Source organism: Propithecus coquereli, unplaced genomic scaffold (assembly GCF_000956105.1).
Source record: "Propithecus coquereli isolate 6110/MARCELLA unplaced genomic scaffold, Pcoq_1.0 Scaffold30, whole genome shotgun sequence".
Lineage (NCBI taxonomy): Eukaryota > Metazoa > Chordata > Mammalia > Primates > Indriidae > Propithecus > Propithecus coquereli.
Genome location: NW_012148619.1, coordinates 8890639 through 8918601, shown reverse-complemented (window position 1 = coordinate 8918601; position 27963 = coordinate 8890639). Strand labels below are relative to the sequence as shown.

Sequence of the window (27963 nt, the reverse complement as noted above, 5' to 3'; positions counted from 1 at the left end):
TTTTTTTTCTCAAATGGCCTAACCACAAATTCCCCTTCCCACTATGTTCTTGCAGATAATGTTCCCTAGGCAAACAACCTCTTTATCAAAGGGATCAGGGCAATTTCTGCTTATGCCTGATTAGGAATTTCAGTTCCCTGCCAGCCCAAGAATTATCCAGACAAGCCAATCACATCTTTCCTGGGAACTAAGGAGCACTCCAACCTCCCGATATTACAAAACCTTTCCACATCCCCTGGTTGTCCATTGTGTCTCTGAGTACAGCTGCCATGTGGCCCTCTGTGGCATGTGATATCTTCTTCCCCTGGGCTGTGAGGGGAATATATGTGATTAATAAACTTTTGTCTTATGTGTCCAATGTTGAGTGTCCTATGTTTTACCATCTTCATAACGATTGAATGGGAATCTCTCCCTAACTGATCGGGTGAATAGTAAGTAATTAAAACAATGACTCTCCTCCCTATGCGCCCACCCCCAGCTGCGATAGGGATGAGGAAAGGTTAAAATATCAGTTTAGTAATTGTAATAAATAACTTATGAGTTGCCTTTCAATACCAAGATACTGTTATTTCTGTGTTTCCAGTGCCAGTATTAGCATTCTTTTTTTCTAAATAATAACAGGACGATTTGTTCATCTCTATTATTAGCACCCATTAGATAGTATTGTAAACTATTTGTATATCTCTTTCTGTCAGTTCAAAGCACAAAAAGCCATGGTTTATTAATCTTTGTATACCTTCTGAATAGCATAATGCCTGACACAATATGTAGCAGATATTCAATAAATATTTGTTGAGTGAATCTGAAAATCACTTTCTTTATTGGAATTCGATTAAAAAAAAATAACGAATAAAATTGAAAACAAGAAAATTGTACAGAAGATCAATGAAACAAACAGTTGATTCTTTGAAAAGATAAACAAAATTGATAAACCTCTTGCTAGATTAACCAGGGATAGAAGAGAAAGGACTCAAATAAGTTCAATTAGAAATGAAAAGAAGATGTTATAACTGATACCACAGAAATACAAAATATCATCTGTGAGTATTATGAAAATCTGTATGCACATAAACTCAAAAATGTAGAGGAAATGGACAAATGTCTGGAAACACACAACCTCCCGAGACTCAGTCAGGAAGAAATAGAACTCCTGAACAGACCAATAATGAGCAATAAGATTAAAGCAACAATAAAAAAAAATCTTCCACCAAAAATCAAAGCCCCAGACCAGATACATTCACACCCGAATTTTACAAGAGCAACTAAGAAGAGTTGGTACCCATTCTGCAGAAAGTATTCCATAACATTGAGAAGGAGGGATACCTCCCCCACTCATTCTACAAAGCCAGTATCACCTTGGTACCAAAGCCAGGAAAGGACACCAAAAGAAAAAGAAAACTATAGACTAATATCCCTTATGAATATAGATGCAAAAATCCTCAATAAAATACCAGTAAACCAAATTCAGCTGCACATCAAAAAAATAATCCAACATGACCAAGTAGCCTTCATCCCAGGGATGTAAGGATGGTTCAACATATGTAAATCAATAAATGTAATTCACCACATAAACAGAAGCAAAAACAAAGACCATATGATTATCTCAATAGATGCAGAAGAAGCATTCAAGAAAATTCAGCACTCATAAAAACCTTCAACAAACTAGGCATAGATGGAATATATCTCAAAATTATAAAAACCATATGGGACAAACCCACAGCCAGCATCATACTGAATGGGATAAAGTTGAACATATTCCCACTAAGAACTGGAACAAGACAAGGATGCCCACTGTCACCACTTCTGTTCAAGATAGTGCTGCAAGTCTTGGCCAGAGCAATCAAACAATTAAGCGTTTCCAAATTGGGAAAGAGGAGGTCAAACTATCACTTTTTGTAGACAATAAGATCTTATATCTAGAAAACCCCAAAGATTCCACCAGGAAACTCCTAGACTTGATAAAGAAATTCAACAAAGTCTCAGGTTACAAAATCAAAGTATACAAATCAGTAGCATTCCTATATACCAATAACAGTCAAGCCGAGAGTCAAGTCAGAGACTCAGTATCATTCACAATTGCTACAAAGTTAATAAAATACCTAGGAATATACTTAACCAAGGAGGTAAAAGATCTCTACAAAGAGAACTACAAAGCACTGAGGAGGGAAATCACAGATGATACAAGCAAGTGGAAAATCATATCGTGGTCATGGATCAGTAGAATCAACATTGTTAAATGTCCATACAACCCAAACTGATTGATAGATTCAATGAAATCCCCACCAAAATACCAATGTCATATTCACAGATCTAGAAAAAATAATTCTACACTTTTCTCCATAAAAGAGCCCTAATAGCCAAAGCAATCTTAAGCAAAAGGAACAAATTGGGAGGCATCACATTACGAGATTCAAACTCTACTACAAGGCTATTGTAACCAAAACAGCATGGTGCTGGCACAAAAATAGTGACATAGAGCAATGGAAGAGAACAGAAAACCCAGGTATGAAACCATCCACATACAGCCAACTTATTTTTGACAAAGCAAACAACAATATACACCCGGGGAAAGAATCACCATTCAATAAATGGTACTGGGAAAATTGTATATGCAGAAGAATGAAACATGATCCATATCTCTCACCAGTTACAAAAATTAATTCAAGATGGATAAAGGACTTAAGTGTAAGGTATGAAACTATAAGTAGAAAATGTTGGAAAACTCCTCTAGATATTGGCAGAGTTTTATGAAGAAGACCCCACTGGCAATCACAGCAACAACAAAAATAAATAAATGAGACTCGATTAAATTAAAAAATGTCTGCAGAGCTAAGGAAATAACAGAGCAGATAGACAACCTACAGTATGGGAGAAAATATTCACAAGCTATACCTCAGATAAAGGACTAATAACCAGAATCTACAAAGAACTCAAGCAAATTAGCACGAAAAAATCAAACAACCCCCCCTTAAAAAGTGGGCAATAGACATGAATAGAAGATTCTCAAAAGAAGATAGACAAATGGCCAATAAACAAATGAAAAAATGCTCCACATCTCTAATCATCAGGGAAATGCAAATCAAAACCACAATGAGATATCACCTTACCCCCAGTTAGAATGGCTTTTATTAAAAAGTCCAAAAACAATAGATGCTGATGTGGATGCAGAGGGAAAGGAATGCCTATACACTATTGGTGGGACTTCAAATTAGTACAACTCCTATGGAAAATAGTATGGAGATTCCTCAAAGAACTAAACGTCAACCTACCATTTGATCCAGCAATCCCACCACTGGATATTACTCAAAGGAAAATAAGTCATTTTATCACAGAGACACGGGCACTCAAATGTTTATTGCAGCACAATTGACAATTACAAAGATGTGGAATCGACCCAAATGCCCATCAATTCATGAGTGGATTAACAAAATGTGGTATGTGTATACTATGAAATACTACTCAGCCATTAAGAAAGAATGACTTAATGTCTTTTGCATCAATCTGAATGGAACTGGAGACCATTATCCTAAATGAAATATCTAAAAAATGGAAAAACAAATACCACATGTACTCACTATTAAATTGGAACTAACCCATGAACATAGAGGGAAGTAAAACTCAATGGAAATCAACCAGGGGGAAGGAAGAGATGTGCAAAAACCTACATAATGGATACAATGAACAGTATCTGGGTTACAGGCACATATATAACCATGACTTAAGCATTATAAGCTGTCCATGTAACCAGAAATATTCATACCCCCATAATACTTTGAAATAAAAAAATAACCAATGAGCTGTCAAATTAGCCTTAAAGAGTATAACATATAAGTAAATATCACAGACGTAAATTCCCTAACACTGTTAAAATCCCAACTCACTCCACCCACCCTTAGACAGAAAGAATGAGATCTTGAGAGTGCTGCCCAATTTTTCTCTTCTCATTCCCCTTCCAAAATGCATGCCAGTTGCCCTCAGACTTTTGAAGAACACTGAAGGCAGAATCTCACTTCGTGTAGAAAGGAGAATTAGAATAGCTGCAAGGTGATCCCAACTCCTTGCCTGTCTGTTGATTCTGAGTGCTTCATTCACTTCAAAATCCCTGCTGAAAGCTAAAATGTTGCTTCTGCAAAGAGGCATTTGTTTTAGTCATTGTTTCATTCCTCAAGTGTGTAGCTGCATTGTACCCCTATCCTAAATTATAAAAACATGGAGAAGGTTAACATGGGTGGCTTGAACATATTTCACATATCTTTTTTTCTATGATTTATTTTATTATTATATTTAAATTTACTTACTCATTAAAAGTTATTCTTTTGATAGAATGGCATGTGCTTTTCCCTACCCATCAATTTAAGAATTTCTTTAATGAAAAAATGAAAGACTTGGTCTGACAAAGAAATTTTTCTAATTTATTAATGGATTATATCACTTCACAAAGCTATATAATGTGTTTTTGGCAATAATAAAATTACATTGATACAGTCCTGGTGTTTGAAACCAAAGATGTATAGTTTCCATATCCATGTGTCTTTATATAGTGCTAAACATGTGGTTGGCACTCAGTAAATATATATTGGTTAAATCATCTAATAATAGAATGTGCTCCCTGCCATTGATCATAGACTTTAAGAAAGACTTTAATAGAAGAAAATGTTTTCTCTATTTCCTGTTTTATTCATAGTAAACAGATCCAAGCTATGCTGGGACAGTTCAGCCAGGCAGAAGTCTTATTAATGAAAGCTGGAGTTCAGCCAGGGACTCTTGATGGAGTTCTTTTGGATCTTGGGTGTTCCTCCATGCAACTTGATACTCCTGAAAGAGGTTTTTCCCTTCGGAAGGATGGTCCCTTGGATATGAGGATGGATGGTGGCAGGTGAGTATTGATAAGCATTTCTCCTCACAACAAGAAATCAATTTCTCAAAAACACTTTGAATTTAATTTCCTTTGAAGACTGCAGAATTCCCATCACACACCCACACATAACACTACCCATACATAATAAATCAGTTTGTTTGCTACTCATTATAGACTTTAGTATTTCTCTGGATTTGGGATTTTAAAAGAAAAATAAATACCGTCTTTACACAAAATAGTGAGGAGGATGACCTTCATACTGATTATCTTTTACACTGATACAGCATGGGCTTTTAGATTGCAACAATATTGATAAATACCATGATACTGAAACAATGGTTCCATTTTTATGCACATTCCATATGTGGATGCCTCTGTAAGGCACAAAAGGAGCTAGATATGTTTAATGCATATTCTTTTAGAATACAGGAAAAAAGGCAAGCTCCTAGAGGTCAGCAGTTGTGTATTTCGTCCTGTCTCTTGCACAGTCACATTGGTTGAACCTTCTCCAGAGAAACTGCAATTATGGTACTATATCAAACACAGTATTATGCATAGGATATCTTTTACACCTCCTCTTCATTTCTCACCACCCTGGATATACTGACACTTATTCTCCATTATTCATATAGGTACGTATATATTAAATAACACAAAGAAGATCACATTCTAGGAGAGTATAGGAATAATTCCCTTTTATCTAAATTAATTTTGAAAGCTCAGATTTGTACTTGTATCTATGCTAAACACTGGCCCAGAACTGAACAGCCTGTACCTACAAAGCTTAATCATGCTTTTCTTTCTCATATCATACCCTACCACAAACTACTTTGTCCTATGGTAATTAGTCACATATAGCCTTTTCCCCATGTTGTGATATGACCCGTTAACTTGGATTGTGGCCTATATTTGTTAGAACCCTATTGTTTCTGAGACTTATAACTTCTTTTCTCATGGTATTGGCATTCGTAGAATGAAGGATATGATCATAAAAGTCCTTTAAAACCAGTGACTATAAAAAAAATTAAAAAAAAAACAGCGACTAATAGTAAAAATCAAATATATTCTCATGCTTGGAGATTGAGTTGGTTGTGCAGAGGTAATAAAATACCAAGCAATTTTTTGGTGTTCTTATGTCTTGCTAAGGAACATGCCTTCTGAAATACAGTAAACAAATCTTCTAGTTAATAGCCATAAATCCCCATATTGTTACATAAAGACTTATCGGCAAATTATAGTCTGTGAATCAGGGTCCCTGAGGTTCTCCCTCGGGAACTTGAAAATAAGATTGCCCCTGAGAAATTCTTAAGTCAATACATAATGGATGAGATTAGAGTTGAACAAATATATCTTAAAAAGCTTAATGGCTTTCAGGTAGATAGCATAGACTATAACATAATCAAAGATATTAACAGATCTGAAGACAGTATGTGACATTTGGAAAGGAGGAGTTGATTCACATGAATTCATAAAAAAAGGAATGTCAGAGATACAAATACCTGCAATGCTAATCCACGTAGTGTTATGGCGAGAGGGAATCTGGGCCAAAAAATATGGCCTATATGTTCCTGATGTATCCCCGTGACAAAGATGGATGCAGGAGGCTTTCTTAGCCTGTTGCCATTTAACACTGGAGTCTTAAAACATAATTTATTCTGTGCTGATCTCAGTTTCAACAACAGCTTTCAGATTATAATAAGGCTTCTCATGTAGCAGAAAGAAATTCACAGCTTCAAGAATTTGAGAATCTAGTTCTATTGGCAGTTATATTCTTCACTAGAAGGTAATAAATCGTCACTTATATTAATAATTTCTTTCTCTTATGAGTTTAGTCACTGTTAGTGAAGTCTGGAGGACTGATGAGATCAAATCTGTTAACCTAAGTTGGGGGACAGATCTTAAATCTTGACTTCTTCTTCATACGAAGGCCTATTCCAAAGCTTCTTACCAGCCCGCCAACCTTCCACAGTGATGCCCGTTTTATTAATATTTTTTAGCACTATGGAAATTTCTGCACTACAGTTCAATGTTAATAGAAGAGAAAAAGTTATGCCTGTTGTCCACGGATCGCCACTTGAACAAAATGCTGTTTGAATTTTCTTATTTCAAAATAGAGAAGTATCATGCAAAACTGCTAAGTACATCCAATACTAACCTTAAAATTGTCTTGATAAAGCTGGACTATGGACTATATCCTACAGATTCTAAATTTAACATCATTACCAAGGTTCATTCTAATGCTTAGTGGTTTGGGCAATTGAATTCACAAGTAGGTAAAGTCTAGCAGGGATTTTGTCATTTAAGCCAAGAATGATGACAGGCAAATGTATGAATGGGGAAGATCTAAAGGATGTTGGGATTCATTGAGCATCTTCTATATGTTAGGTGTTATACTACCTATTTTACAATTGTATGCACCCTTACTTCTCCCAGCCATTCTGTGAGGTAAGCGTTGTCACTTTCATTTTACAGGTTAAAAATTGATGCTCCAATATATTAAAAAGCTTACCTGATATGAGTAGCAAGATTATGATTCTAATCTAGATTGATCTGACTCTAAAGACCAGATATTCATCCTGAAAGCTGAACAAGCAAACCCTATTGAAATGGAAACAAGACTATCATAAAAAGTTCATTGGTCTGGGGTTCAATGGCAGCCAGACATAAAAACAATAATCGTAGGATGTGGAAAGCAAAGTTTGACCAAAAAAAGAGACAGACAGAATAAAAAAGAGAGGTGAAGGACATGGCAAAACAAACCAAGGACAGCAACAAGATTTTCTCCTGGAGGCACTAGGCATGTGAACAAGGTGTAGTGTAGTATTTTCAAGAGGGATTCAGGTGTTTCTTGGCAATCCCACTCTGGTCTTAAAGCTACTGTATCGTTGTTACAAGACCTCACAGTATGGTACCAATAATCGATCCAATATATTGACTGTAAGAGTAGTAACTATATTCTTAGCAAAGTTATCTTTCTGATAAGTAAGGTGATAGTTAGCTCATCACTTAGAATTCTTTGGCCCATTTCCCTAAAGTAAACTATAATGGTCTGACAAAGTAAGTGCTGTTTTCTGCTACTGTAATTTATTCTGTTTGTCCAGAGGTTGGCATTTCTTTTTCTCCTCCACCTGAAATTACTGTCTATCTAGGCTTGTGCAATACTGTTAGTTGATTACCAGGTTTTCCGCCATGGTGACCTTTGTCATGGGCGGATGAGCCAATATTGTTAAACATTTTAAATAATATACACTATTGCCATTAAGGTTGTTCTAGTTTTTGTGAGGGAAACTGACCAGCAGTATCTTTTTGTATGGACTTTCTAAGTTCAATTTGTGTCTCCACAAATAGTCACTTTTCAGCCTCAGGATAAATTCCTGAGATATAGGTTCATCCATGTATCAGCAAGCTCTGTATCTTCTAGCTCAAAAAAAATTCAAGTAGTAACTTAAATTTTGAAAAACTTAAACCTAAACATTTTCCAATATTTTAGTTTGAGGAAAATCTGCAGGAAGAATAAAAAATTTATTGTGAATTAAAGTTAAAGGTTAGTATAATATTTTAACTTCTGCTGCCTTGACCTCGATGAATGTTATAAACAGTCCCCACTTGTCATAATGATGGGTATTTGAAATGGAAAATCTATTTCATACGTGTAAGATTTCAGTCTCTGACTTTGAAACCTCAGAAGCTCTCCTAAACTATATGTGAATGACTGACTTTATGTCTCAGTACTCTGAAGTTTCACCTCTTGTCAATGAAAACTGACGTCAGTGAACTAATTGGCTCTTCTTCTGCGTAGGTACCCTGACATGCCCACCGCTGCTGATGTTGTGAATGCTTTAGATCAACAGGCACTTGCATCCATCCTAAGAACATACGGGGAGGAGAAGCATGCCAAGAAAATAGCTTCAGCAATCGTTCAGGCACGCACTATCTACCCCATCACCAGAACCCAGCAGCTTGCCAGCATCGTCGCAGGTACCCTCATTAATTCTGAATAGTATCTGAGAGAGAAAAAAGTGTGTGTGTGTGTGTGTGTGTGTGTGTGTGTGTGTGTGTGTGTGTGTGTGTGTATATATCTCCCCAAAATCCCTGAGGAATTCATTTGTACTTGAAATCATACAGAATAGAATCTTGCCTTTCTCTAATGAAAACTTTCTTTTAGTTTCAAGCTTCCCCACCCCAACACCTCTCCCCCACACACAATTTTTGTAAAATATACTATAGTTTGCCAATTAGTATAATAATAGATTTTTTTTTTTTTAACATAAAGTATCTGTCATTTGCGCCTACCAGAGCGAACCGTGGAAGAAGAAGAGCAAAAGAATTTCTTATTCCATCATAGTGGTTGATAAGCACCCCATATAAGATCTGACCTTACCTCTCTTAGTTTCACATTTCTGCATTTTAATATTTCGGGCAAAAGGAGAATTGCATTGCCCAACTGCTAAAATAAAATCCAGTGACTCATACATCTATTCTAAACAACCAGCTAACAAAGGGTATGTGATGTATAGGTTATTCCACTTTGTGAATGCTAACTAAATCAGCCTGAGGGGCTTATTGAAACATTTCATCTTTTCTGCTGTTTGCCACCATAAACCTCTTGAACCTAAGTCTAGCTAGGAGGTGCTTTATTATAGCCTTTTTGTTTGAAGCCAAAGTTGTTTCACAGCTGTGTTCCATGATGAAAGTTTTCCAAGGCAAAAATACAACTCTTATAGCTATTTCCAATGGTAAATTTTTTGTCTTGTTGAAACATCTGAAACCCTTTATCATTTTTATTTACCAAATGTATAATTTCTTTTCAGTAGTTCCTATTAAGTTACTCAAGTAAAGAAGTTAAGAAAGGAGTATTTGTATAGCTTATAAAAAGAACCTGATATTGCCTGCCTCTATCTTAATATTATCCATAGTTTAAGAGATAAGAATTATAAATTTATTCAGATCATTAAGATTTAGAGATCATATAGCAATTATTTTATGACATAATTAAAGAAGACTATATTCCATTTAGCTATGATAATAAAATATTAAGAGTTGACTAAATCTCTTTAATTTTTTTAAGCTGCATACCTCAGGCCCTTCAGATTTACCATTGAGATTCTTTTAGGCAAGTAAGAACAGAATTCTTGTGGGCCATGTGAACATAAAATATTTCATGGTATTTTTTTTTCCCAAAAGGAGTTTATATTAGCATGATGACATTAATTTCACCCTGTCTTGCATTCCTTTTTTTTCTTCCCACTCTATACTCGCTAACATGTCTCCATCTTATCCTTTCTGTCATCCTTTAACTATGTGTGTTGTTTTCTGTCTCACATATTGGAAAGAAAAGCAGTGAGAAGTCATATTTTTTTATTCGTAAGAAAATTCAAAATTTTCTGGTGCTGAAAATGAGAGATTTGGGCTAGAGAACATCCTAGAGATTGTCCAGTCAAGAAACCTCATACATTTACTGAAGAAATTGAGGCTCAATAGTTATTCAAGATTGTAGCCTAATTATTGACAGAGTTAGTACTATACTTGATCTTAGCCAAAAGGCTGATAAGCAATACAAAATTGGTACTAATCTAGTATTTGGAAACTCATGAATTTGAGGCATAATTGGGTTCTGCCTTCAAGTTAATTTTTTGTCTGTGGATCCTGATCTGTAAACTTGGAGAAATAACACTTTAGCATTAGATAGAAATTATATGAAAATGTACAAAAGGAACAATTTAAGTACTTTCAGAAAGAATGGGATATGAAAAGCACATTAGGCCTATGACAAATGATTCAATAAAGGTGAGAATATCCGTGTATGGGTAAGTAAACTCCATTTTAGTAAATGCCATTAAGCTCTCTATAATGAGTTCACTTTTATATGTTAAATATCAGCCCATAATCATCCAACTTTATTGACGATATGATTTTTTTGGAAAAGGGAAAAACAGAAAAAATATGTTTTCATTTTGTGTTCATTTATTCAAAAAATATTTTGGTAGAGGCTACTATATACTAGTCACTATCCTAAGTACTAAAGGTAGAATGGGAGCAAATCAAATATAGCCTCTGTGTTTACAAAGTTTACAGACTAGTAGATTATATAGTCAGGTAACTAAATAAAAATACAGTGTAATAAATTTCTACTTGTAGTGAAGACCCTCTTTTTTATTTATTGTAATCTGGAGTTATGGTTGTACAATCAATAGAAAATTTGATAAGAGCAGAGAATTATAGAACCTACATACCCACACCTAATTTGATTGCATTTTTAAAGTGATTCACCTTTATCAAGAGTTTCCAAAGTCTCCAACTTAGTTTTCATGGAAACAGCAGCCATCTTTCCTTTTGCATTCATATTTCATCAGTTTATGTAATATTTGATGAAATTATGTAATGACAGTAGTAGGCACTTTGGGCTGTAAGCACACAGCTCTTTTGATGGAAACAGGACTGTATAGGAACACTAGAAAGTAGAACGCTACCCTCTGACAATTTGTTTAACAGAGAAAAGTGTTAATCTGTCAAGTCCATTTAATGCATGTCTATTAAGAGAGGTTATTTCATGAAGGAAATATGGGAAGCAAAGGGAAGGGCACAAGAGGATCCCTGTGTTAGTTTCCTAGGTCTGCTATTACAGAGTATTATAAACTTAGTGGCTTAAAACAACAGAAATTTATTCCTTTATAGTTTTAGAGACTTGGTGTCTGAAATCAGATGTCAGCAGGGCTCTCAGGGGGAATCCTTCCTTGACTATTTCCTAGCATTTGATGGTTGCCAGCAATCCTTGGTGTTCCTAGGCTTGTAGATGTATCACTGTCTCTACCTCCATAGTCAGTTGGCATTCTCTCTGTGCATCTGTTTTTGTGTCCCAATTTCTCTGTTTTTATAAGGACACCAGTCATATTGGATTTAGGGCCCACCTTAATCTAGTATGTCCTCATCTGAACTTGATTACATCTGCAAAGACCCTATTTCCAAATCAGTTCATATTCACAGATTCTAGGTAGACATGAAGTGTGGGGGACACTATTCAACCCAGTGCAATTCCTAAGCAATATCTTTATTTAACAAACATGTATTTTGGCAAGCTATAATATGCAATAGACTATATTTAAATGTCTTTTCTGATTTTAATAATTCATACCAAATATGTTCAAAGCTATCAAGCATTGTAGGAAATGTACAGCACAGTTCCTGACACCTATTAAAACCTATATATTAATGGAAATATAGCTTTCTTGACTTTCCCAAAGCTAATAATCCAGTAGCACAAGGAAGACCACCATACATGAAATCACAGTATACTCAGTAGCATTCTATAAATCAGATGATTAAGCTGTAATTTATAAAATCTAAATCCTGATGTCTTTTGCTAGTATGGATAATTATAGTTCTAGTACTTTTCTATTATCATGGGTGCTCCAAAAGACAGGTTTGGGGCTCCAAGTTGGAAAAGAGCACTTACAACCACTGTGCATTACTTTGTAAATTATCAAAGCAGTAATTTATAAGCAGTTTACAGGAGAATTCCAAGAACAACCTGTAGGATTTCACTGTTCATACTACCACCACATATATTCATACACACACTATTCAGAACTACCAGCCAGGAATTTTAATATAAATATTTAACACATATGAAGTGTTATACACAGTGTTCCCTCCAAAAATGATTTATAAATAACAAATCACATTTGTTAAGCATCATTTTTATTCTAGTACTGTTATAGCTGAAGAGTTGGAAATGGCTTGAAGGACTCATTTAATCCAGAACTAGATTTTTCATTAACTGTAATAAATGGTCATCTAGCTTCAGCCTTTTTATATTCATCTTTTTTACTCCCCATTGTATTCCAGTGAAGGGGAGCACATTTCAGCCTGTAATTGCCAGTTCTATAAATACAGGCCTAGAGGCTTTAGAAAGAATGGATTTCTTAGACTAAAGTACATACTCTTTCACATGGTTTGCAAATCCCTTCATGAATTATGTCCTACCTGCCTTTTCCTCTTCATCTTTTTCCTTCCCCATAAATAATCTCTGTTCCTGCCATATTGAAGTTCTTGCAGTCTTTCCAGCGTACCATAATCACTCACCTGCAGGCCCTGGACATACTTCTGCCTAGAATATTGACCTTCCTGTTTCTTTTCTGATATCCCTGCCCTACCCCTAACCTTTCCTCTGGCTAATTCCAGCTCATCCTTTAGAGCTTAGTTGAAATGTCAGTTACTCTACTAAGTTTTTTTCCAGCCCTACTCAGATTAGTTGAGATGCTTTCCTGTATCCTCCCATAGCACTGCATTACTCTGTGATGGCACTTATTATGCTGTATCTTATTGCTTGCTTGCCATTTAAACTTTCCCCAAACCTGTATTATTCAACACAGTTGCCAATAGCCACTTATGGCTATAGAGCACTTGAAATGTGGCTACTCCAAATTGAGAGGTGCCATAAATGTAAAATACACACCAGATTTTGAAGACTTAGTTTGAAAAAAGAATTTATAATATCTCATTAATAATTTTTATCTTCATATGCTAAAATGATAATATTTTATATATATTGGGTTAAATACAGTATTAAAATTAATTTTACCTATTTCTTTTTACTTTTTAAGTGTGGCTGTAGACAACTTTAAATAACATGTGGCTTCCCCACTACTCAGGAGGCTGAGGCAGGAGGATTGCTTGAGCCCAGGAGTTTGAGGTTGCTGTCGGCCAGGCCGACGCCACGGCACTCTAGCCCGGGCAACACAGCGAGACTCTGTGTCAAAAAAAAAGAAAAGTGTGTATTACAGTACATTTTTATTGGATAGCATTGCTCTAGACTATAAGCAATGTGAGGGCACTACCATGACTTTCATACTTATCATTGTGTCCCACTGCGTAGCATAATGTTTGACCCTTGGAAGGTATTTGGTAAATATTTTTTCAATGTTAATGTAAACAGTTAACAAAATGGACATTATATCAAGAAGTTTCTACTTTTATAAGATTGGGATTCAGTAAAACAACATCAACATTAATAAAAAAAAATTGATGTTCAGTCTCATAGGTCATAAAAAGCAAATCTCCCCCATACCAATATGTTCTAACAACATTAACATTAGCATACACAGGTAAATTAGAAAAACCACATTGCCCTCCCAGTACTTTAGTTTATTTATCTTTAAGTTGAAATGCTGTCTATTCTTATTCTTCAGGAATGCTGTGAAGAATAATAATGTTCTGATAAAATATTTTTATTAATTAAAAATATTTAATAATGATAAATGATACATATAAAAACTCTCAAGCTTTTCAGCTGAAAGAAAATTTGTGTAATTAATTGTGAATAACAATGGCTGTGGTCTGGATTTTGTAGTAAGAATATATATTTGATTTGTATAGTCTTGAAAATGGGATAGATTCTAGACATCTCTTTGAATAAAGAAGTCTAGATATTTTTCCCTAGAGGCTGGCTGCCCATATTTTACATTAGACCTTTTCCATAGTCTAGTGCTCTTTTCATTCTTTGATTACATCAAAGAAAATTACCCATCAAATGAAAATACCTTTGTTCAAGTCCTGGTTCTATAATGTGCTTTCTGTGTAAACTTGAACAGTTCTAGACCTCATCTTTCTCATCTCTTGAAATGAATGTGAGTAATAATGATGATAATGATCATTGTTATTTTGTTTAGCACATATAACCATAGTAAATATATTTCGCTCAAACAAATATTGAAATTCACTTGCAGACTCAGAGCTCATGCCAAAATCAAAGTATGCCAATCACTTTTTAGATCATTGGAATTTAGATTAAATTCACGAAATAGTTAATTTGATCCATCGGCAATCAAAACCTGACAGAAGGCTCATAATATCATTATTTGAATGGGAAAAAGGAGGGGAGAAGCTTCTTAGATATTTTAGATTCATGTTGATTAAGTGTATAGACTTATTCCCTGCCTGAACCTTTTGTGTAACCTTTATTCTGACTCATGAAGTGTGTACATGGGCCAGAGCTTAATGAATGCTTGTTGAACAAATAAATCAATAAAAAGGTGTGGACATTTCCAGCCAAGGTAAAAATGAAAATTCAAGGGAAAAAAAGTATAAGTTGTTTGTTGTTACTAAGGATAAATGTACTCTGCTCTTGACATTGAAAAGGGGATATGACCTAAGCATCAAAGTCCTCAGTATAAATTAAAGCAGCTTGAGGAATAGGTGAGACTCTCCAGGACATGGAATCAAAAATCCTCAAGTTCTATTTCTGGTTCTGCCAATTATCTGCTCTGTGAACTTGAGTGAGTGACTTATCTTCTCTACCCCTCATCTCCTCACCTGGAAAATGGAAATAACTAATTCTTACAATCACCAATACATGAGATGGTATATAGGAGTGTACTTTGTGAAAATTTAAAGTAAAAGTATAATTGTAAGCATTTTTTTCCTCCTCTCTGTCCAGAACCAGTGTAATCCAGAGAGTAAACAAGTATACTAGTCAGAACTCTGAGTGTGGACTTCCACTGCCACTTTTCTGTCCGTAGCCAGTGTGATTTGTGATAAGTTAATCTCTTCTTTCTAAGCTATTCTTCCCTTAAGGGTTATGTGACTTTTAGGAAAGAGAAGAATAATTATCTTTTCTCCATTAGGATATGTAGGGTGTATCTTTTCACAGTGGCATTGATGGCTCACGCTTCAACTTGTATCTGCAATCATCTTTTTCCAGCAAAATAGCAAAGGTCTGTTGATCTAGAGAGAGACCTTCAAAATAAAACACATAATAATAAAATAAAATAAAATTCATTAAGAAATACTTACTGCCATCAAATTTTAGTAGGAACATAAACTTACTCCTGATGAAGTTAATCAAGTTAGTTTTCCAGCACTTTATTGTTTAATGACCTACATGTTGCTTCTTCTGTTTTTCCTAAAAAGCACTCCTTATATTAATACTAACATCCCCATGATTAAGAAATAAAAGTGAAGGTGTTAGAGTCTTAAATTATCACTCTGATGGAAAATGGTATGGTTAAACCTACAGTTGAATTTAGATGGCTTGTCAGTGTGTTGTAGTTGTCATTGCCACTGCCTATGATAATGCACTTCTGTCATTTTAAATTTCTTGAGTTCAGTAGATTATACACTGTGTGCATTAGTATGGTGACTTTATGCCAACTAAATTATCAAATGACATTTCATAGATAAACTTACTTTCTGTTTTAATAAGTAATCCTTTCAAGAGATATTCTGTGTAAGAAGTCTAACTCAGAAGAGAGGGAAATGTAGAAAAATGAAAGAAAACATGAAAATCTTTTTTCCTCCTAAAAAATCTAGCTGTTCTCTCTTTGTAGTACCAAAAGGGGAGCAGGGAATGTTCCAATCCCAACTAACTGGTCCAATCCTAATTTAATGATAATAATAATTCCAGATAATGCTAGCTAACACTTACGGAGCAAATACTTGGTACTATGTGAAATAATTTTCATGTATTAACTCAGTCCTCACAGCCACTCATGAGACAGGTACTGTTTGTATTCCCATTTTACAAATGAGGAAACTGAGATATAAAGAGGTTTAATTACTTTCCTCTTGTCAAGTAGAGCTGGGATTAGAAGCTAGTAATCTCATTCTAGACCCTGTACTCTTAATTATGGCACTGCTCTAGGTCCCTTTCCCTTTCTTATAATTAAGGTTTAGTACTGTTGCTGGAGAATGCTGACAGCTGGGTCTTCAAGGATCTCACATACTCACCAAGGAGAAAGTTGTGTAAGCAACTCACTCTGCATCCTATGATAAATGCTATATATAATAGAGTCATAAACAAAAAGGTGTGGGAAACCAGAGAAAGAAGCAATTGATTTTGACATAGTGAGATGGTTAGAGTTAATGAGGAGAAGGGTGGGGTAGAAGTTATAGACAAGGAAACCTTTGACTTTAGCGTTTTGGGGGCAGAAGTGATGCTTGTTTATGGAAAAGTTCCTGGCATACAATAAAAACTCATTAATTGCATAAATTAAAAGATGAATGAAAAAATAAATGAAGAATTAGGTAGGATTTCAGAGGGCTGAGGACAGTAGAGGATAGGCAATTCGGGATCTAATCCTAGGACCTAATACAGTTCCAAATATCTAGAATTCCTCATTATCTTGGAATCCTCTCTCCTAAATGTGACCTTGAACTGTATCAGATTCTTAGAACAGTAATTCAGTGTGACCAAGTCCTCTAGGTCTTCCTGATTCTGGCTGAATTTCAAACTGCTTCTCAGGAACAAGAGAAAGGAAAATGTATCCCTTTACCTCATTGCCTCATTTCTTATTATTTTATACTTTGTGTTTGTCTGCAAGTGAAAATTAAAGTGATCTGCTAGCATTGTATGTTTAGCATATTAGCAATTTGCATATTGATATTAATGCTGTGAAGATGTATGTGAATATCCAAGCCATCTGGTCCTTCTCTTTATTGGTGAAAAAAAAAAAGGAGATTATTTATTCCTATAACTAGTTATTTAGTTATTCAGAAGCCTTAAGAATTTAGTGATAGATGATTATGTGAGCTCTCCATTTGAGAATCTAGATCAAGCAGTGTTATATGTTACTTGAACTGCCATCTTGGTTTTGAGATTTACATGATTCAGATCTTGTCTAGGTGGTATGTATAATAACATATCTCTTTACTTCACCCCAAAAATATTGAAAGAATCAACTGTATGCAGCACCATTCCTAAAAGTGGTAATGTCACACATCACCTATTATATTTATTTGTTGGAAACATTCTTTGAAGACAAGCATATGCTTTCATTTTCAAAGTTTAAAATGTTCAAATCATCTCAAAAGAATGTCAAAAAAGAGAATTCCAAGTGTTAATAGGTTGACAAAGATCAAAGATTATATTTCTAGGGCTGGGAGGGAGAATAATAGATAAAAAAGTAGTTTTGATGTCTAAACTTTAATTGTAACTAAAAATTAAGAATAATACTTCCAAATTATTCTATATTGTATCTTTTGCTTTGTGGCTGAATTTGGAAAATTATGGAATATCTGGAAAAGATATTCCTCAGCATTTTTAAAATAGGAATTTATATTACCTTTTATATATTTTTATTTTTCCTTTATCTCTTTACTTTTCTCAATAATATTAGCAATTTCACCATTTTCCAAATATTTTTATTTTATTGCTGTAATCTTTATGTGACTATATATTGCCTCCCATATTTTAATCACTTAGAATCACTTCTCTCGTATTATAAACTAGAGAATACATAATCTCCTTTTACATTTTTTTTGTGTGTAATAGCATGTTGCAAACATTAAGCAACAGGAAATATTTGCTGACTTCCTACCTTCTCCTAATATATAGTTATTCATTTAATGAATTTTTTTCATCAGTTGGACTATAAACTACATGAGCGCAAGGAACGGATATATCTTCTTCATTGCTACATCCTCAAGAATTGATACAATATTTATCTTAAAATAGATGGTCAATTAATATTTCTTGAATGAATAAATGGCCATTCCCTTATAGTTTTTATGACTTTAGAAAATGGGTGAGGCTAGAAACAACTAGAAGAGGTCTTTTAACTAACTAGTTTCTTCAGCATACAGGCACTTTCTATTGTTAGGTAGACTCAGACCTACAATGATAAGGGAAACTATGGTAATTTTCTTGGTACTTGTTAGATAGTACTTGGTACTGTTCTCTTAAATCAGGTTCAATATGTCATGCAATACAAGGTCAATCTGTATTTTCAGTTTCCTCATTAGCAAAGCAGGGTATTTCACCTAGAGACACCTACTTCATATACACAATACATATCGATTTACTCATCAAGTATTTATTCTAAATCTATTTTGTGCTAGGCACTAATGAAGGCATATAAATGCTTAAGACATAGGTTTTGCCTTCTAAGAATTAACAAAAAAATGATCTTTCCTAGTTAGGTAACAGGCTTCACAGTTGGTGTTTATGTGGTTATATCAACATGTTTACTGATTTCTTAGCTTATAATTCCTTCATGAATCCCAGTCCTTTCTGGGTTTAGTTTTCTTCTTACCTAAATACATATTTTTAAAGATATTTTCAGTGAGGATCTCTAAGAATCTATCTACTCATACTTTGTCTAAATGTATCTTTATTTTGCACTTATTTTTGAATGATAATTTAGTTGGGTATAAAATTGACAGGTTTATGATTATTTTTACTCAGTACTTGATTATGCCATTCTCTTTTGACTTCTTTTATGGCTAACAAAAAGTCTATTTGTCATTATTTTATAGTTAATCTTTCTGTTTCTCTGGTTACCTTTAAGATTTTCCTGTCATTTGTGTTTAATTGTGATGTGTTTAGTTGTGACTTTGTTTTTATTGGTCCTTAATGAAACAGAATGAGCTTCTTTAATATTTCTTTTTTCCTAGAAATGTCAGACATTATTTCTTTCCATATTTATTTTCTCCCATTCACTATACTCCTGTGCAACAGTTATTAATATTTACGATGTTTCGTATATCTTTCTTATCTTTGTATCTCTGTGTTACAATCTAAGTAAGATTCTTTTCTGGTTCACAGCTTCTCTTAAGATATATATAATCTACTGTTTAGCCCATTTATTGAAGTAAGTTTGTTTGTTTTTGCACTCCCTTTTATCATCATGCACCAATTCTAAACAGTATCAGCAATAAACCCTCTTTTCTGAAAACATCTTTTGATGAGTTTGAAATAAAGGTGACAATTGCTATTGAGATTTAATAAACAAATACGTAAGCCTCAGTATTTGTTTTCTATTGATGCTCAACAGATTATAGTAAATTTAGCAGCTTAAACAACATAGCCATAGGGCAGTAGTCTGGCAAGTGTACTGAATCCTCTGTTCTGGGTCACCAAGATTGAAATCCAGGTTCCAGCTGGGCTGCAGCTCATATATGCGCTCAGCTGGGGAAAAATTCTCCTCTGAGCTCCTGCCAACTGTTGAAGCATTTGCTTCCTTGCAGCTGTAGATCTGAGGTTTTCACTGTCATGTTAGCTATTGGCTTAAGACTAGTCTCAGCTCCTAGAGGCTGCGCTAAGGTGCATGCCATGTGAGCCCCAACATCTCAACAATGAGAAACATCCTATCTATCAAATCCTTCCCAGGCTTCAGAATATCTGACTTCCTCTTCTGCCACTAACCAGAGACAACTCTCTATTTTTAAAGGGCTCATATAATTAGGTCAGGACCACCTAGATAATCTCCCTATCTGAAGGTCAACTGTGCCGTATAATGTACCCTAATCGCAGGAGTAAAGTCTACCAAATTGAGAGTCCCAGGGATCATGCTGGTATATATATAATGGGGTAGGCAGGAGGTCTTAGGGCTACTCTTAGAAATGCTACCTACACAGTCTACTCTCTGGTCCCATTTGGTGAATTTTTAAATTCATGTTGGGCTCTTTTAGGTTGTAGAAGCCAAAGGTGCATTTAGGCAAAATGAAGTAATAAAGGATTATTATAAGGTATATATGATAATAAGGAATTATTATAAGGCTGCTCATGTTAATAAGAAAGATAGCTATCTCAGCTACACAGTCCTGTCTCTGAGAGACTGGAAGACAACTCATGGGGTGTTCTGGATACTACACAGCTTAGCAACCAGACTGTCATTTTACAGCCCCGATAAGAGCCATCTTTGGCTCTCTAGTAAATCATCATTATGTATTGTGGTTTGGCTACTCTGTCTCTGGTTTCTATGACTAATTTTTTTCTAGGGTTACTAGTTTCTGCTTACTCAGAGCTTTTATTTATTGTTTTCACTGTCTCGTGCTTGTATACGCTTTTATTATGTATTTTAATTTCTTTTCTTTTGTCAACTGCTTCTGTCTTCCTCTGTCTTTTCCTCCCTACTCCCCCCTCATTAACCTCCCAACCTCACCTAGGATTCAAGCTCTCTACGATGAAGGATCTAACTTGTGTTGTAGTTCTTGACTTTTTCTCATTTGGCAATTTTAAACCTGCTCTATTTAAAATGGCCGCCTTTATGTCACAGGGATGATGAATTAAATGATAATAGCATGATCAATGCTTAAGGACTGCCTAGGACAGTTCTACTCATATAATAGACTCCTACCAGGGTTGCAGTTATTTAAGTAATGCTTCAAAGAAGACACCGTTCTTGAAACAAGCCATAACTAGTTCTTAGATTTTCATCCCTTTAAAATAATTGATCTACCTTACATAATCAAGATGTGCCCTATAATTCATGTAATTTTTAGTAATCCTTTGTTGAGAGAGTTTTTTAATGACATTTATTCTAGTATTTCACTAAAGCATGATAAAATTTATAATTTCTTAAAATCTCCAGTGGCAAGAAACCACTCCTTTCCTCCCCATTGTCTACCAAATATGAGGCTGCACTGACACTTCTCCCCTTCTCTCTATAATGTCTCCTTTAGTAGGTTCAACTGCTAGACAGACAGATAAATAGACGGCTAAATGAATAACCATCCAATCAATCAATCGATAGATAGCTCTGGCTCAGACCACATTTTCTAAGCTCACTTCCACATTTCTAGTGGCCTGCTGGGAATCTCCACCAGAATTTCTTGTCTACACTCCAATTTCAAAATGTATAATGTTGAAAATTCATTATTTTCTCCACCAAAACCACCTTCTCCTCCTTGCGCTGTGCCCATGGTAGTATCTGACTTCCATTCAGTTGCTGCCAACTAGCTAGCTGAACATACAAATCTAGCTTTTGACTCCCCTCACGAATGGTGACTAACAAGCTTCCTCTTTAGACTGTTCTAGGTTCCCAACTAACTTGATTTCTTTTACATTCTATACCTTCCCAACAGTGACTAATCCTAGTCCTAACCAGTTTCTACCTCATCTCTTACCATTCAGTGCCGGATCCCATTACTCTTTCATCTCTGCTTTACTAACACAGGTGTCTTTCACTTGTGTCTTTAACTAGTCCTACTGAGTATTGTTCTTGTCCATTTCCTTGGGAGTCTTAGAGCACTCCCCTCTACCCAAGGTCCAGATTTTTTATCATCATCCCCTGGCCAAGTCCAATTCTGTAAGTCTAATTCCTATTCTGCTACTAATTATTACTCAAGACAAGTCCCTTTTTTCCTCTGGTTCTAGTTTATATTCTTGCAAAGGCTGCAGTCCCCAACCTCCAGGCCACAGACCAGTGGTGGTTGAAAAATTGTCTTCCATGAAGCTTGGGTGGGCGGTGCACAGTAGGAGGTGAGTGGTGGGCAAGCTAATGAAACTTCATCAGTATTTATTATAGCCGCTCTCCATCACTTGCATCCCCAGTCCAAAAGTGTAAGTCTAAGTGTAAAGTGAAAGTGTACCCAGTGGTCCTCAGCCTTTTTGGCACCAGGGACTGGTTTCATGGAAGACAATTTTTCCAAGGGGTAGGGGTGGGAGTGGGGGTGGCAGAGTTCAGGCGGTGATGCAAGTGATGGAGAGCAGCTGTAAATATGCTTGCTTGCCCACTACTCCACCACTCACCTCCTGCTGTGCATACCCTTTCCCTAAGTTTCATGGAAGACAGTTTTTCCACTGAAAGGGCAGTAGAGCTCTGCGACCTAGTCTATAACAGATGCCTCAGACCAGTACCAGTCCCGTGGCCTGGGGGTCGGGGACCTCAGTATTAGCTGATTCAATCTCTAATGTTTTATGATGCTACAACGGGCATTGTTCTAGCCTTTGGGATTGAAACTTAAGAGATGTCTTTGAATTATTTGTTTCTGAGCCCCTCACCACAGTTTTCCAGTTGACTGCTTATTGAGTTCTTTCTGATTATGGCTCTTTGATTCAGTCTTCTCCTTTCAGTATCCACCACTATTACTGTTTATCTCTTATTAAGACTATTACAACAATCTCCTTAAAGGTTTACCTGTGTTCACTCTCTCCACTCAAATCCATCTGGGTTACACATATTTCGTAGTTTCTGCCCAATCCATCATTTATTTACTTTGAATTGCGCCGACCCACACCAACTCCTGATAACCTGATTAAAAAAAAAAAAAAAAAACAAAACTAGGCAGCTATGTTTATACCAGGTCACCACGGAAGCAACTAATTAGAGGGTCATGTGAATTAGATACTTCTTTCAAAATTTGAGCCAGGAAACTCAGGAGCTATAGTTAGATCGTATTGGAAATGTAGAATCAGGGCCAGATTTTCCTCGTTGTTAATCCAAAACAAGGTGAAAGCCAGAGTTAGAATCGATAACCAAGAACAGAGTGAAGGCAATTAGTTTGAAGAAAGAATAGATGTTCAGAAAATGGAGGAGATTCATAGATACATACACACAAGCCCATACACACCCATGAATGCATAGTCAAATACAGGACAGAAAGAGTGCTGATAGCTTTCCAGTTCCTTTAAGGCCTAGTAGTATTTCCTATAGTTGGCTTCCTGTGATTCCTGCACCTCCTTTAAATAATTTTTTTTAAATTTTAAGTTAATTTGAGTGATCTTTGTTCCATTCCTTAATATCCAACCAACCCCCTAAGATATCGCAACTTTACTAATCATGTCATTTACTCACTCAAAGCTTTTGGTGGCTCCCATTGCTGATGCATTTGATCCCAGACTCCTTAGCTTGATTTTGGAGGGCCCATTTTTAGGTCTGAGCTATTCTTTTTTTCTACTTCTCTTTCATTATCCTCCTACATTCTGAACTAACTATTCTATTATTTTCCCCCAAACATGTCTTACATTTTATTTCTTATATCTTTGAGTGTGATATATCTTCTACCTGGAAAAAAAACTCTCTTTCCACCTCCACCAGTTGAAAACATCTCCATCTTTAAGTCCTAGCTTAAATGCCACTTTCTTTCTTTCGTGATTCCATCCCTGATCTCCCAAATTGGGCATGGTCTTTGATTTAAACTACCACTGAAGTTTGTTCATCTTTTATCTTCCTCTTGGCAGTGTGACATGACAGGAAGAATACAGGCTTTATACAGTCACAGAGAGCTACACTCAAATCTTGGCTTTGCTGCTTAATGGTTTCCAGTGGATTTTGGAAAGTTATTTTATCTTTCCCTTTCTCAGTGGGAGAAACAGACAATAAGCAAATAATTATTCAAATAAATAGATAATTATAAATTGTGTAAATAACATGAAGAAAAAGTACAGATTAAATTAGAGAGTATAGTAGGGGGACCTAGTTTCGTCAAGGGTCTTAGGGAGACTTCCCTGAAGAAGTAGTCTTTAGGGAAAGAATAGAAGAATAAGTAGCCAAGTAACAAATACAGGAGATTTTTTAAGGCAAAACAACAACTACTAATCATAAACAAAGGCACTGGGCCCTCTTGTATCTTATTCTATCACTAATACTTTCTTCTCATCTCTTAGGTATTGCCTCATTTGTTCCCACTTTAAAAAAAAAAAATCTTTCATATCGTGATTTGTGCAAGTTTCTCATTGTCCTATTTCTATTATGTGGTATTTTTGATTCTAACATTTTTATGATTCTTTCCTTTTCATGATCTACCTTTTTCTACTTTTCTTGCCTTTCAGTAATTTAAAAAATATATATACACATACACATACACACATACATATGTACACACACACGTATATGATGGGTATATACATGTATCTTTTCTAAAAATTTAGATCCTATACATATTACTCAGGGTGTTCCAGAGAAACAGAACCAATAGGATATATATAGAGAGAGATATAAGGGGGGATTTATTATGGGAATTGGCTCCTTTGATTAGGGAGGCCAAGAAGTCCCACAGTGTGCCAACTGCAAGCTGGAGAACCAAGAAAGCCTATGATGTAATTCAGTTGAGGGTGAAGGCCTGAGAAAGGGGTGAGAGATGGCAGGTGCTATTGTAAGTCATGGAGTTCAAAGGCCTGAGAACCAGGAAATTCAGTGTCCCAGGGCAAGGGAAGATGGATGTTCGAGCTTGATAAGTTAGAGCGAATTTGTCTTATTTCACCTTTTTGTTCTATCCAGGCTCTCAAGGAGTTGGAGGATGCCCACCCATATTGACAAGGGCAGATCTTTGCTCAGACTACTGATTCAAATGCTAGTCTGTTCTGGAAGCACCCTCACAAATAACGTTTTACCAACTATCTGGGCATCCCTTAACCCAGCTGACACATAAAATTTAACTATCACACTATATGTATACATGTATGTGTGTGTATATATATATATACATATATATATTAATATACACACACACCTGTTATATGTTCATAAGAAGTCTAAATAATTCTAGTGAGATATTGAACATCTAAGCAAGTAATTTTAATATGAGGCAGAAGATTTTACCACTCCCTTTAACTCTTTTAACTACCCCTCCTTGACTTCCATAATGATATATTCTCCTTTTTCTTTCTCTCCCACCTATCTGATTATACTTTTTCAGTACTAATTTCTCTTCTTCTGTTTGTGCCTTGAATGTTGGTTGCTGGGGGTTCAATCCTTAGTTCTTTTCTTACTATCCATGTGATGCTAAGTATCTACATCCATTTCCACAGATCTGATGTTATCTATATGCCCATCTACAGCATACATCTTTTTTCTGAACTACAAACCAATATTTGCCACTACTTTCTGAACATGTAAATCAGTTCATCCTGCAAGGATATAAAGTTCTGTGTTTTTAAATCTCACCTTGCTTTGTATTACTGATCTTGCCTCCTTTTCTGTTTCCAGTACACCCAACCACATTTACCCCAAAGCCCAAATCAAAACCTCAAAATCAACCTTGAGTTGAAGTGAGAAGGAACATCATTGAAGTTTTTCAATTTTTCCTCCTAAATATCTCTTAAATTCTTCTTTTTTTTCCTCTGGGTTTCTACTGTCTTTGCTTTATTTTAAGCCTTTATCAACATTTGCCGAAATTATTACTCTAATCTTCCAAGTAGATTCTGTACCTTCTGTCTCTCTCAAGTCCCTCTAACCCAAGCTCTACTAGAGTTTTATCTATAAAATAGACTTCCAGAGTTATATATGTAAAATATTAATCTCATAATATTACACCTCTCTTTAAAACCCTTAATGGGTTCCCTGTCATCTGTAGGACAAAATCTAATCTCCTTACATGGAAAACAATGCCTTTCATGGCTTCGCTTCTGCCTGTCTTTTTAAACTAATTTCTCTACCATCTTTCCCCCATAAAGCAACCCATGTCATCACCAAATTGCTCACCATTCAGATTCCCCAAACCGACTTTCTACTTTCTTACTTCCATCCTTTTATGTTTGATCTTCCTCTGCAGGACATGTCCTTTCTCACCTCTTTACTATCCTTATCCTAAACCTCTCCCAAAAGAAACCCCTATTCACTTTCAAGTTTCAGTTCATATATCATTACTTTGGATCCCTCCCTAACTTTCCTTTTTGCCATCCCTCTGAAGTTACTTACTTTATATCACATGTTCATATATGTAATGAATATTTACTTCATTATACTTTGTCTCCTTTATAAACTTTGTGAACTCCTCAAGGATACAGTGACCACATCTAATTTACCTGAATAGCCTCAACACCCATCTCATAAGGAATGTGTTAAGGGATCAGTAGACTGGGCTAGAGAAAGCAAGATCTGTTGAGTCAGATTTGAGCTTACTGTCATTTACTAGTTTTGTAAATGTAGACATTTATTACTTTTTTTTGAATCGCTGTTTCTTTATCAGAAAAATATGGATAATAATAGCTACCTCAAAAGATTCTTGGATAACTAAATCAGACAATGTATTTTAAATGTCTGATGGAGACCCATGTCTAGTAGATATCTATTTATTTTTAACTTTTGTTGAATGCACACGTAAGAGTGAGTGAGTGAATGCATTTGAGTAAATAGGACAATGTTATAAAAAAGTTTTTAATTGATTCACCAGGAAAGACTTCCTATACAAGTAGCAACTGTGCCACTCTTTGAAGGAATGGTTAAGATGTCACCATGCAGAGATGCCAGTGGCAGTCAAGAGAATGAGAAAGTAAAGATTGAGAAGCAGTGTAAGAAAACTAAGATTGAAGAAGGCATCCCTTTTTTGTTGAAATTGTTCCCAGGAGCTATTTAACCTCCCCATCCCCCTTTTTCTTCATCACAGTAAACAACTCTTAGTATGCACTGCCAACTCATTCAAGATATGTCAGCAGCAAATTAGCCTATAGGCTTGGAATTTGACAAAAAGGATGTGAGTTGTTATTAATTATAATTTAAAATTTGATTATTGAATGGAGATCTATGTTGCCAAAATGTTATTATTTATTGACCTGTTTTAGAGACAACATATATAATAATGTTCTTGAAGCTACTACATTTTCTTCCTAAAAAGACCAAAAAAGAGAATGTTAACAGTTATGCAAGTCCCCTGTAAAGCATTAGTCTAGGTACATTTCTGAGAACCTGAAGCTGTGAATGATAGTCTACTAGGTAGGATTTATAGGTTGCTGACTTTATCACTGTACTCTTTTGATGAAAAATTGGCTTTTCTGTCAACTTACCAAGCCAGTGTGCTGTATTGCTATATCGCTTTGTCCTTCCTTCTTTACCATTGTCTAAATCTATTTTGTCTGCTATAACAAAACACCTGAGTCTGGGTAATTTATTAATATAATGAACAGAAACTTATTTGGCTCATGGTTCTGGAAGCTGGGAAGTCCAAGATTGAGGGGCTACATCTGGCAAGTGCTTTCTTGTGTCATCCTACAGTTGTAAGGCAGAAGGGCAAAAGAGCATGTGCGCAAGAGAGGGAAGAGGAGTGAACTCATCTTTTTATCAGGAACCCACTCCCTTGATAACTATGATAATGGTATTAATTCATTCATGAGGACAAAGCTTCATGAGCTAATAACTCCTTAACAGTTCCACCTCTCAATGCTATTGCAATGGGCATTAAGTTTTCAACACATGAATAAACTTTGAGGAACACATGGCATTTGCTTTTTTTCTTTTCTTTTCTTTTTTTTAAAAGCCTCATCACCCTTCATTATTAGTCAAGGTTGATGTTTCTGCTTTCTATTGTATCACTGAGTAATGGAAAAGGAAATGAGTTTTGGAATTATACAAAAGCCTAGGTTCAAATTCCAACCCTACAATTTACTGGCTGTGTGAACTTAAACAAATTGGGTTAACTATTCTGATTATAAAGTACAGGGTCTTAATTTT

General features: G+C 35.4%; 1 protein-coding gene across 1 annotated transcript in view; it reads left to right on the top strand.

Moving 5' to 3' along the window:
- Positions 1-27963, top strand: part of METTL15 (methyltransferase like 15) — a 237224-nt gene that overhangs the window by 192570 nt on the left and 16691 nt on the right. Inside the window, exons 4-5 of the mRNA XM_012649594.1 lie at positions 4685-4876; positions 8658-8836. Coding sequence (XP_012505048.1) covers positions 4685-4876; positions 8658-8836 — 371 coding nt within the window. The remainder of the gene's footprint in view (positions 1-4684; positions 4877-8657; positions 8837-27963) is intronic.